The 13743-nt window shown below is 35.7% G+C and overlaps 1 protein-coding gene across 1 annotated transcript in view; it reads right to left on the reverse strand.

Moving 5' to 3' along the window:
- The window catches only part of SMS (spermine synthase), a 67501-nt gene that overhangs the window by 18178 nt on the left and 35580 nt on the right, over positions 1-13743 (reverse strand). Inside the window, exons 5-8 of the mRNA XM_027868355.1 lie at positions 11562-11737; positions 9845-9999; positions 8928-9017; positions 984-1098 (exon numbers count right to left, since the gene is read on the reverse strand). Coding sequence (XP_027724156.1) covers positions 984-1098; positions 8928-9017; positions 9845-9999; positions 11562-11737 — 536 coding nt within the window. The remainder of the gene's footprint in view (positions 1-983; positions 1099-8927; positions 9018-9844; positions 10000-11561; positions 11738-13743) is intronic.

Here is a 13743-nt window from a genome sequence, read left to right on the forward strand (position 1 = left end):
TACATAAGAGCCCCTTCAGCATGCAATCACTTAATAAATATTTGACAATGATGCTCTTAAACAACACAGCTAAATGTCAGAAAGGTAGAGGTGAAAATCTCAAAGAAGCAATTTCTAATAACTCTTCTAAAGATCTATGATCTGATTGATGTGTCCATGTAGACAGCAACCAATTCCCGTCTCTTCCTATGAGATGAATTAGCCCTGTCTTTCCAAGTTTTCTATAAAAGACAATCCATGCACACTTAAAGACCTTACTCCGTTACTATTTCCCTATCACTATTCAAAGTACTAAGGCGGTCCCCATCTGTTAATCCTCCAAACCTTCTTATTCTTGTAATTAGCCACGTCCTCCAAACTTCTCACATGAAAGTCATGGTAGGCAAGAATCAGTAAACTAGGGCCTACCACCTGCTTTTGTGTAGCCTACACAAGCTAAGAATGATTTGCAATAAAACTTTAAAAGGTCCACATACAAAAACACTGTAAAGATAATATTTCAAAGATAATATTTCATCTAGAATCATCAGGCTGGAATAAAAGATTCCAATAAGTTGTTTATACAAAAACAAAACAATAGCTTGAATACCTAGTTTTAAACAGAAGAGGAGCTCAATCTGCCTAAATGGGGAATGAATTTGAACAGGCACAGGTCAAGTACCAAGTAATGAACAGAATCAACAAATAACTCTAGGTTATAACAGGACCAAAATAACTTTGATTTCACTGTTCTATTCAAAGACTGTCAAATAACTGAAAATGACTAAGTGTTACAGTAAAGCTCATTTTATAGAAGAATTAGCAAAATTAAAACAAATGCCGTAAGAAGCCTTCTGGACTACTCAAACCTAATTTTTTTAGTCCTATATTATGCCCATTTTAATTACAATAACACTTTTATTTCTGCAAACAGTAATCACTAGATACAAAATGTTAAGTCACAGAATACAGAAGGAACTTCAGCAAAACTCAGTGGAATTCACCTTCTTCTGGAGATGTGGAGATTGGAACAGCTGTCAGATCATTAATCACATAATCAAACATTCTCCCTTCTTTGGCATACCTCTTCAGTACTGGAATACAGTCTTCTATGAGAACCTTTGGGAGATGAAAACAACAACAACAACTACTTTTGGGTAAGCAAACACTTCTGTAATGCTGAATCCAAAACAGATATGACAGCATGACAATAAATTAAAGCATCATGCAAGACAACTAGTATAGTGTGATGAAAAGAATACTGGGCTCATTAGGAGACTTGACTTCTAGTACCGACTAGGACATGAACCCAACAACAGACAATATGTGCCTAAGAGCCAGCAAAACTAAGTTCAAAGAGGCTCATCATCTGCTTGGCTAAAGACAGAAATTAACTCTGGAAGACAAGTCTCTCCAAATATTAAAAAAAAGGCAGGGAGGGAGGATGGAGGGTATGACCTTTATTGTTACAGGAAGTATCACCAGCAAAATCATGTGCTTAAAGCACTCAAGTGGGGCGGGTAGGTGGCGCAGTGGATAGAGCACCAGCCCTTAAGTCAGAAGGAACTGAGTTCAAATTCGGCCTGAGACCAAACACTTGACACTTACTAGCTGTGTGACCCTGGGCAAGTCACTTAACCCCAATTGCCCCCCCCCCAAAAAAAGGCACTCAAGTGACCTTGAATGAGTCATTACAGTTCTCTAAGAGTTTCCTTATCGAATAAAATGGGAATAAACATACTGCTTATATCATGAGTTTGTTCTGAGTAAAGCAAAAGAAATTAAAGGAATGAGAATATGCAATGAGGAAAGAAACTATCACTCCACACAGATGATATGATGATATACTTAGAAAATCCTAGAGAATCAACTAAAAAACTACTTGAAATTATTTTAACAACATTAGCAGATTGCAGGATACAAAATAAACCCACATAAATTATCAGCATTTTTATATATTACCAACAAGGTCCAGCAGCAAGAGACAGAAAAAATTTCATTTAAAATAACTGTAAACAATATAAAATACCTGAGTTTACCTCCCAAGACAAACCTAGGCACTATATGAACACAACTATAAAACACTTCATGCACAAATAAAGTCAGATCTGAACAACTAGAAAAATATTAACTGCTCATGGGTCAACTTAGCCAATAAAAAAAAAATGACAATTCTACCTAAATTAATCTATTTATTCAGTACCATATCAAAAAATTTATCTTATAGAACAAAAGCTCAAGGATATCAAGGGAATCAATGAAAAAAAAATGCAGAAGAAGGTGGTCTAGCCTACCAGGTCTCAAACTGTAAAGCAGTAATTTAAGAACAATCAGGTACTGGTTAAGAAATACAAGTGGTATATCAGTGGAATAGATCAGGTACAAATTGCATTATAGTAAATGACTACACAAAGATGCAAGCTTTTGGAACAAAAACTCATTATTTGACAAAAACTGCTGGGAAAACTGGAAAACAGTATAGCAGAAACTAGGTATAGAAGACTTCACACTGTATACCAAGATAAGGTCAAAATGGGCACATGATTTATACAAAAAGGGTAGTAACACAAGCAATTTAAGAGAGCATGGAATAATTTATCTGTCAGATTTATGGATAAGGGAAGAATTTAGGACCAAAGAAGATATAGAGAACATTACAAAATGTAAAATAGACCATTTTGATTATATAAAACAAAAAGTTTGCAGAAATAAAACCAATGCAATCATAAATAGGAAAGCAGAAAACTGGAGAAAATGACTGTAGTTACATGAACAGAATACAGAAATAAAATAGAAACTATAACTAGTCACATTACTACTGATTAAAGAAATGTAAATTTAAAAAATTCTGAGGTACCACCCTCACATCTTTCAGAGTGGCTAATACGACAAGAAAGGAAAATGTTGGATTTGGGGAGGATGTGAGAAAATGTATACTAATGCTCTGTTGGTGGAGTTGTGAACTGATCCAACCATTTTGTAGAGCAATTTGAAACTATGCCCAAAGGGCTACAAAACTGTGCATACCCTTTGACCCAGCAATATCACTACTAGGTCTGTATACCAAAGAAATCATAAAAAGGGAAAAGGACCCACATGTACAACAATATTTTTAGCAGATCTTTTTGCAGTGGCCAAGAATTGGAAATCAAAGGCATGCCCAGCAACTGGGGAATGGCTAAACAAGCTGTGGTATATAATTGTAATGGAATATTGTTGTGCTATAAGAAATGACAAGCAGGATGATTTCAGAAAAACATGGAAAGACTCATATGAACTGATGCATAGTGAAGTGAACAGAACCAGGAGAACATTGTACACAGTAACAGCCACATTGTGATATGACTAACTTCGACAAACATAGCTCTTCTCAGCAATGCAAGGATCTAAAACAATCTCAAAAGACTAATGATGAAACATCCTATCTGCCTCCAGAGAAAGAACTGACATTGACTGAATATAAACTAAAGAATGCTATTTTTGACTTTCTTTCTTTTTCCTTTTATTTGAGTCTTCTTGTACAAAATTACTAACATGAAATCATTTTACAGGATTGCACATGTATAACCTGTATCTCACTGCTTACTGTCTCAGGAAAGGGGGAGGGGATGAAGGAAAGAGAATTTGGAAATCAAAACTTTAAATAACAATGTTAAAAAATTGGGGAAAAAATAAGCATTTTCCAATTAAAAAAAAAAAAGACTTTAAGGTTACGAGAAAGTGTCCAAATGTATTGATTCATAGAAGGAACTTACTCACCTGAGAGTGCCTTAAACCAATGTAATCAGATTTGTTCCTTATTCCCCTCCTACTTTTTCTGTACTACTTCCTAAGTATCAAGTAATTTTTTATTACATACTACCAGTTATCTTTTTAATACAATTTCTTTAATCTACTAACACTTTTTTTACTAATACCATTCTTTAATTATCTTCAGAGCCTCAGTATTTTTTACTTTTCGTGTTTTGTAATTTCCTTTTAAATTTAATTGGATTTTTTTAATAAGTAAAAAAAATTTTATTTCCCTATCAAAATTTTATATGTGAAAGCAATAGTTTGATTACGTATATAATAGCTAGCTATGCCTAAATGGAACACAAATTTGAACAGATATGGGTCAAATAAAATAAAAGTCCCCACTGGTCATGTCTAAAAAAAAGGTTTGTCACAGTCTGCACCGTGAATTCAGCAACTTTCCACCAGGAGTTGGGGAACATGTCTCAATCTCAATCCACTGGAATCATGGTTGGTCATTGTGTTGTTCAGAAGTCATCTTCCAAAGTCATCTTTATAATAGCCACCCCTTATTTTCCAGGTCTTTGCCACCATAAAATGAGATGCTATAAATATTTTCCTACACAGGACACTTTTCCTCTTTTCTTCAATCTCTTTATTACCCAATAGTGGTATGGCTGGGTCACTGTTTAGTAACATGGAGGACATGGTTGCAAAATGTTTTACAAACTGATTAAAACGAATTCACAACTCCACAGTGCTTATATGTAACTTATCTTCCAAAACTCTCTAGTTATTTATATAATTTTATTTTTGTCAACTTTTGACAATATGATGGGTTTGAGGTATAACATCAAAGTGGCTTTAATTTTCATTTCTTTAATTCTTAGTGATTTGGAACATTTTTTTTTAGGATGGCTGATGATAGTTTGTAATTCTTCCTCTGAACACTGCCTATTCATCTTTTATCTATCAACTGGGGAATGATTCAGATTCTCATAATCTGAATCATTACTATATGTGTGTGTGTGCCCATATATATTTTTTTCTTCTTCATTCCCCTGCAAGCTACAACGCTGAGTCAGCTCCATAGGCCTAAGTCTCTACCCTTCTCCCATCATCTGTCTCCCCAACCCTCACATTTATCACCACCTCCCTTTTCAGTGTTGTCTTTTCCCATTAAAAATGTAAGCTCCTTAAGGTCAGAGACTATAATTCTTTCTGCTTGTATCTGTATATTCAACCCTTAGCAGTGTTTGACATAAAATAAAGTTAATGAATGTTGATTACATCTGAAAATAAAACTATCAGAGGAATGTGCTGTAAATATATCTTAACCAGTTAACTTTTCCCCTTCTAAGTTTAGCTGCATTTTGTTTGTGTAAAAACTTTAATTTTACAAAATCAAAATTGTCTTTGTGAACCACTCCATCCTGTTTGATCATGAACTCTTCCTTTATCCATATTTTCTTCTTTGTTCCTCTAATCTGTTATGAAGTCAACCTTTATGTCTAAATCATAGAGCCATATGGTGCTTATGTTGGTATATGGTATGAGCACTTATTAAGCATCTATTATGCACACGCACATGGCACACGCTCATATACCCACCGTCCCCTGCTTTCCAGGAGCTCACAATTAAATGATGGAAGATATCACATAATCCACTAATCGATAAACAAGCTATACATACAGGATAAGTTGGAGATTATCTCAGAGAGAAAGCACCAAGATTAAGGACTGCAAAAGGTTTCTAGAAGAAGAGAGGACTTCAAGCTCAGACTTATAAACAACTCTTTAGCCACTTACGACTGTTTGTTTGTATTTACTTTATTTTTCTGTGTTTGTATTTCAAAGTTTTTACTAAGCTCTCATCTTTTCATCAAAGTCCTCAATATTAAAGGTTCATTTGGGGGTGGGGGGGCCTTGTAGGATTATATTTAGCTTATATTACATTCTCTTTGGAATAGCATATTCTAAGCTCTCTCCACCATTAAAACAATGGCTAGATCTTGAATGAGCCTGACAGTAACTCTAGTTTTTGAATTCTTTCTTTCTGGATCTTTGACCCTGAGGTCTGAATTATTGCTATAGTGTTACTAAGAGTTTCTTTCTGGGGTTTCTTTCAGAAATGATTGGTAGATTCTATTTTCACCTTGCCCTCTGGCCCTCTGGTTCGAAGACATCTGGGCAGCTTACTTTCACGATTTCTTACAATATGATTGCCTAAGTCTTTTATATTTTTCAGATTTATTTCTCCTTGACCTATTATTTAAATTATATATATACATACACATATTTTTTTTTTTTGCGAGGCAATTGGGGTTAAGTGACTTGCCCAGAGTCACAAAGCTAGTGAGTGTTACATGTCTGAGGCCGGATTTGAACTCAGGTCCTCCTGACTCCAGAGCCAGTGCTTTAACCACTGCTCCACCCGGCTGCCCAGATCTCTTTTCTATATCAGTTGTTTTTGATGCAATGTCTTACATTTTCCCATGGTTTTTTCAATCTTTTTGAATTTTAAAGTTTCCTGTCTCACAAAATCATTTCTATTTGGTCCATTCTAATTTTCAACAAGTCTGTTGCTTGAATAGTTTTGTACTTCATGCTAAACTGTTCATTCTAAATTCATTTTTCATCTAGTGCTCTCATTTCACTTGTTAATTCATTTCTTCCCTGTCCAAGCTGTTTATCTTTGGGGCCTTGCCTTTCAATGTTTTTTGAAGCGGTTACCATAACAACTCTTTACGACAGTATTCTTCCACATTTATTTCTCAACTACGGACTTTACACTGCAGCCAGGTAATGCATACTTCTGGAGTGAATATCTGGCCATGCTTAGTTTTGTTTTGTGTTCTCTTGGGTCCAACCATGGATCTCAGATACAGCTCAGGCTATGGCTGTGCAACCTTTTAGTGTGCCCAAAGTAGTCTGATCCAGGGCAAAGTCTGATCATCAACTTCCAGGTCTAAGCTTTGCAAGCTCCTGACCGGTCTTTAGTTCAGAGGTATAAAACTGTGGGCTTGTTCCTGATTAGAGTTCCAGTAGACTGATACTGAACTCAACCACTATCAGCTAACTAGCTGTTTGCACGTTTCCCTTTGGTCTGAGGTACCTGTCTTGGTAATTCTGCTACAGGCTTAAGACCTGGATCTGACACCCACTCTAGGATTCAGAGCCACACTTATGATGCTCAGTTCTGCTCCCTGCACTAGGCAGTACAGAATCAGGCTGGGATTGTTCCTTGCCGTGCACTACCACTCCCAGACAGAAGGCCACCTCCACAGTCCCTACCAGTTCTAGGATATGACCAACCTATTCCTGCTCTTTACATTGTTAGGCCTTATTTTTCGGTCTCAAATCCAGAAAGCTCTGCATGGTACTCCTTCCAGTGAGATCTAGTCTCCAATGAACATAGACACTATCTCATTTTGCTGACCTGGGCTGATTTTTCTGATCAGCCCTTGGTCTGGTCTATTTTCAAAGCCTTTCTGGAGCTGTTGCGAGGGGGAACTGGAATGTGCTGCTTCTTCTTTACTTCTTAGTTTTGTTTTTCCTGTCTTAAAGACTTATCAGCAATTACTAGTATCACCACAAGATACCACAATTAGCATCTCTTTTGCAGTCTACAACATTCTGACTTACAAAAAATGACTTTTCAAAAAAAAAAAATCAAACACTGTCTTCAAATTTATATTCATTTTCCATCTTCAACTGTGTCAAACACAATTTGATTCTACCCTAAGGGATGGAAAAGATAGAACAAAAAATTGTAATCCATGTTAAATTTTTTAAAAATATTTTGGTGATAATGATGAGACCATATTTTCAATGTATGAAAAAATTTACAAAACAAATTAAAGTTCTTATTCTCTGGAGCTATGATCAAAATATGACTATCAAGTGATCCAATTTCTTATGATGTGGTTACACGTATTAAGTTTATACTTCATCCAGACACAGAGCGCTGTACTATAATAAAATAATCTCAACATTCATTATGACAAGATCTTACCTATAAAATGTATATAAAACATGAGGATTTTTTTTTTAACCACTCTGTATTTAAGGCTTACAGTTCACTGCTCATTCGTCCCATTTAAGTTATTCTATTATTAGCATTTAGATTTCTTCCTGTAAATTCCCTATGGATTCAGGCAGGCCATCACAATGACTACAAGAGACAAAGAGGCATCATGCCAAAGACTGCTCATGTTTGCTGCCCTTGGGTAGATTATTCCTGACAATAAGGAAGATGGGGAGATAGCAAACTTGTTGGTTACTGCGACTAGAGGAACATACAAAAAAAATTAGATTATAGCCCCAATCCTTTAAGGAGTTTACTATCTAATGGGGGCAGAGGTGGGTATATAATCTCTACTATGTAAAATAAAATAGAAATAGAAGAGGAACAAAGTAATATGTAAATTCTAAGGAATGGACCTCACCTTGAATGTTATTTTATAATTTTAATGTCACTCCCCTCAAATTATCTTGGTTTTTTGTATTCAAATGTATGTGCTGTCTTCTCCAACACAAGGTAAACTCTTCGAGGGCAGAAACTGTTTTGGGTCTCCCCCCCCGCCCCTTTAAGCACAATGCTGGGTATATAGTAGGTATTTAATAAATATGTCCATCCATAACTATCTCCATAGTGCTTTATCCTCAGCTGGACTCTAAAATTCCATATGGACAAAAGCCATAAAATATCTTTAGTTTTATAAACACATTATTTGTTACTAATCACTTGCTATCTGTTGCCTGCATTGCTTGAGTTAGTGACTTTTTTTTTAAGACTCCTAGTTATCCAGAAAGCTGTAGCAGATAATTTCTAAGAAGCAACTGATGTGTTTGTGTGTGTGTGTCTGTGTGTGTGGGTGTGGGTGTAGTTTTCCTGTGTGATTACCAGTAATATTATAAACTACTTAATGGGCAGCTTTAAAACAGCTGCTCTATTAGCAGTAAATCACTATCATGTATATAAACAACCCTAATCTTGCTTAGGGAAGGTAGGTGATACTTACTAACTGTATGACCCTGTTTGCCTTAATTTCTTCATCTGTAAATGATCTGGGGGAGGAAATGGCAAAACACTCCAGCGTCTTTTCCAAGAAAACGCCAAATAGGGTCAGGAAGAGTCAGATATGACTGAAACAACTTAAACAACAATGTTACTTAACATCAAGGTGAACAACAACAAAAGAATGGATTACCTGATAGCACTCTCCTTTAAGATTGTCTAAGACATCTCCACATGTTTTACGCATGTATTTCTTACACCCGTCAATCACCATCTGGTCAATGTTTTGAAACTTGTTAAGGAGCAAGAAAATTCTTCCCACAATATTCAATTTAACTGATTTTTGAATAGTCAAATATTTGAAAGAAAATATGAGCAAGAATATAAAGTTCTTATAAGGCACAAGTTTTGCTATCATAATTCTGCATATATTTCAAAAACCTTATTTTTCCCTTCCAGGAAAACATGATTATTTGAGAGGGGAGAAAAAAAGGAGGAAAATTAGCTGTCAAGAGAGACAAAGCTTCTTATTTTGCACCAAGGACACTCAAAAGAACAAAGATTTCTTCCTGTAAATTCCCTATGGATTCAGGCAGGCCATTACAATGATTACAAGAGACAAAGAGGCATCATGCCAAAGACTGCTCATGTTTGCTGCCCTTGGGTAGATTATTCCTGACAATAAAGAAGATGGGGAGATAGCAAACTTGTTGGTTACTGCAACAAAAAAAGAAGAAAAAAAGACTAACAGGATTAAGCTAAAATGTTGCCATGTCTTTATTTTTTCAAGCCTGATTTTTAATGACAGCTACTTTGCCAGGGGTTCTTAAACTTTTCTGTGTTATGGACACACATTCATCATACATTTAGGCAGTCTAGAAAAGCCAAAGGACTCCTTGAATTAATGTTTTTAAATGCATAAAATAAAATATAGAGAATTGTAAAGGAAACAAATTATATTGAAATAAAGTTATCAAAATATTTTTTTTTTAATTCAAAGACCACAGGTTAAGAACTCCTGCCTTAGACAAAAGGAAAATGCACTGTAGAGGCATAAGATTAAGAAAAAAATGAAGACCCTGTAACTTGACTCTTTCTGAAAAAGGATATCTCTACCATAGTGACCATCTTTGGTTTCAATTTGACTATTTCATATAATATACCCCCATCTCCACCACCCAGAATCAGCACTTCTTTGTCAGTGTAATCTTCCTTCCCACTGCCCATTATGGCCTGTGTATATGCCAAGTCACTCTCTGCCAAATCTAGGAATCAGAAAATACAAACAGAAAGATGGTGAGACATTGTGATCTTATCAATATTCACTTACAACTTAGCTGGCCAGAATGAATGTTTTATACAAGCCTTAAAATCTACATATCATGAAAAGTAAAAATATTTAATTTGTTTTCGGATCACTGTAATCCGTAAGATTTTTACCCTTAAGAATTTTTTCAAAATTCAAATTACCCTTAAGAATTTTTTCAAAATTAAAAATTAAAAAAATTAAAAAAAAAAAAAAAAATTCATCTCCCAGCCACCTAGCACTGATGATTCAAGTGCAATCAGGCAGCTGATAGGTGGGAAATTGAGATCTAAACCAATTCTAAGCCAATGATCTTATTATTCATTTATGCCTAGTAAGCATTTATTAAGTACTTATTATGTGCTAAGGAGTGGGGAATAAGATAAATAGAAAAGTTAAGACTTTCTCAAAGAGTTCACATTCCAAAGGGTAAAATAAAACACAGAGGAAAATTCTGCTCAAATGAGATGGCAAGGCCCTGTGGTCCTTAGTCAATCAGATGGAATGCATCTTCTTTCAGGCCATTTAAATTAATAAAGCTATACTGGTTTCCGCTGTCGAACAATCTGACACTAAAAGGACTTTGGTATCAGAAGAGTTCTAGAAGCAAAACCACTCATTCACCTCCCTCTTTCCTATTCAGTGTTTCATTTATTTAAAAGTAAAAACAATTTTTAAAAAAATCAATAGAATATGTCCATTACTTATTAAACTGGGAAAAAAATACTAGGAACAAATCAAGTGCCCATCATTTGTGCAACGTCTGAACAAACTGTGGGACATGAATACAATGAAATATTACTATGATCAACTAAAATAATGTGTTTGGAAAAGCACACTTTGAAAACTTTAAAGCATGATATATAAATGCTAGCTATTACTATATGATCATGCCACAAAAGAACAATAAATGTGAGAAGTGGCCAGAAAAACAGGAAGTCTTGCATGAACTGACACCGAATAAAAAACATCAAGATAAATTATGAGATGACAACTTAGATCACATGCCATGATCAATACTGTAACCAGATTATTGACAATGAACAAACTAACTTCATGGCAGAAAGGTGGTAGTTATAAATTCTGTCCACTGCAGCCAACATATTGGTTGATTTTGCTTACCTCTTTTGTTTTTCTCTTATAGACGGTCAATATGCAAGAAGGACAGATTATTGGGAAATGAATGTGGTATAGAAATCAAAATGCTTCTATACAACATTTTAAAAAATATATGCCCCACACCAAACATCATGGCTTTTTTTTAAGCCTGTGAGTATGACATGAAGATTCCTATTCACATAATAGCTTTGCATAACGTAGGGAAAAAAAATCAGAGGCAATGGCAGTTCAAGAAATAAAAGGCTTGTTTTAAAATATTAATATTTTAGGTAAACACATGAAAAGTCTTACATAAGTTTACAGTGGCAACATTCTGAAAGCAAACTTCAATAAAGTTCTAGCAAGTCCAAAACATGAAGAGACCATTTCAGCTGGTCTTGATTGAGGGGGGAAAATACTTACTGACATCACCGCTGAGGATAAGGATATTTCCAAATTGCTTTGAATGCAGAATTTTAATGTTCTGATAAGGTGAATCTTCATCATACACAACTTCATCTATGTCATATTCCACCAGGCGTCCATCAGCCGTGGGCCAATACTTATCAATCTTGCCTCCTCGTACAAGAGCTGGCAACCTAAAGAAACAAATATGAGCCTTCACACAGTTTCTGTTTATAAATGTCCTATCTGCTCCATCTTCCCTTTCTGCAACCAGGAGATGTCCACGGGCTCCAAATAGCAAATGGCCACATTTTCTATACAAGCTCTTAATAACTAAATCTTCATTAGGGCCAGGAGACAGAAAATGAATAGGAGTACACACACACACACACACACACACTTCCCACAGGATAGACAGAACTCTTGAAAACAATATCACAGAAGCTGTATTTTTACAGAAAAACTCCTTTTTTGAACAGAAACTGCATTTTATACACATAGAACATCTTTTCTATAAAAAGCAATCTACAGAAATTCTGCTCAAACGCTTCACTATAGGCCTGGAATCAGATTTAAAGGTGGATGTCCCTGAATCCTCAAAAGGTTATGTCAATGGAACACATGCTCTGTTAGTCCTATCAAGCTATAAAAGACTTTGAATATGGCCCCAGCAGTTAAGACTTAGGGCTGGAAGGAATCCCAGAAGCCATCTTGTCCATTCCCTCATTTTTCCGGGGGGGTGGGGGGTGGAATAGGTATTGGGAGGTGGACAGAACTGAGGTCAAAAGAAGGTGAAGTCACCTACCGTATGTTACATAAGTGGTATAAAAACTAAAATGTGTGATGTCATCTGAGGAGTAGCTTATTTAAAAATTCAGAGAGGTTCACACCAGAAACTTGGCTATGGCCACCCATAAAGATCAGATATGGGTTATAATTGGTAAGTGGACACACCCAAGTAATTTATACATAAACATATTTAACACAATCCAAGTGAAGTTTTATACTTAAGAGATTCAGATATTAGTGAGGATTAATAGCTAAAAACTAAAATTCTAAATGCCACAGATATTGTTAAAATCAGAAAAGCTGGTTCACTTTAAACTCACAGAACTTAAGAGCACTGAGTCCAGTTCAAGTCAAGAAGATTGCATAGTCTCAGATGCTTACTAGCTGTGTGACACTCACAAGTCATCACTGTTGCTATTACTACTTTCAATCATGGGCTGACTCCTTGTGACTCCATTTGGGCTTTCTTGGCAGAGAAAGCCATCTATATACAATATCACTGTTTTCTTCCTAAATTGATGTTCTTAATAGTGATAATAACAACAACAATAGCATCTATAAAGAGCTTTTAAGGTTTGGAAAGTGTTTTACATAACTTACTTCCTTCACTTTTCATAACAATCCTGTGAATCGGGTTTTACAGATTTTACAGATTGGAGTAACTGAGGCTAAGAAAATAAAGTAATTTTCCCAGGGTCACACAGTGAGTAAGTATGTGAGGCAAAATTTGAACTTGGGTCTTCCTGAATATTGAATATAAGTCTGACTATCCACTGCTCCACCTAGCAGGTAGGATGTAACTTCCCAATAATTCATAATGCATATTTTCTGGCCTGATCTCACTGTAGAACAAACAACCCTTGTAGCTTCCTCATAAATAGGATGAACTCAAATGACCTAAGGTCCTTCCTTTCCATCTCCAATATTCTATGATTATAATAAGGGGACAGTTGTCTACCCTTGGAAACATCAGAAACAGATCCTGAACCAGATTATTTTAAAGTTAGATATACGGTGTCCACCTTGACCTATTAGACAACAGCTTTCCTATTAGCACCTGCTAAGGTAACCTTTATTTGTGGGTCAGTGAAAAACTGAATTGTTTTTGCATTTAAGTGCAGTTGCACTCCTGAGACCAAAGACTGACCAGTTAATCCCAAAACTACAAGGGAGAAAAATGGAAAATAACTCTTATCTGTTTTAGAAAGGGAAATAGGGGCAGCTAGGTGGTGCAGTGGATAGAGCACCGGCACTGGAGTCAAGAGGACCTGAATTCAAATCTGGCCTCAGATACAAAACACTAGCTGTGTGACTCTGGGCAAGTCATTTAACCCCAGATGCCTCACCAAAAAAAAAAAAAAAAAAAAAAAGGAAATAGCTGTAAAGAAGAGCTGAAAGTGAAGCCAGGTTC

This window comes from Vombatus ursinus, unplaced genomic scaffold, assembly GCF_900497805.2.
Source record: "Vombatus ursinus unplaced genomic scaffold, bare-nosed wombat genome assembly UNPS02001419.1, whole genome shotgun sequence".
NCBI classification, from domain to species: Eukaryota; Metazoa; Chordata; class Mammalia; order Diprotodontia; family Vombatidae; genus Vombatus; species Vombatus ursinus.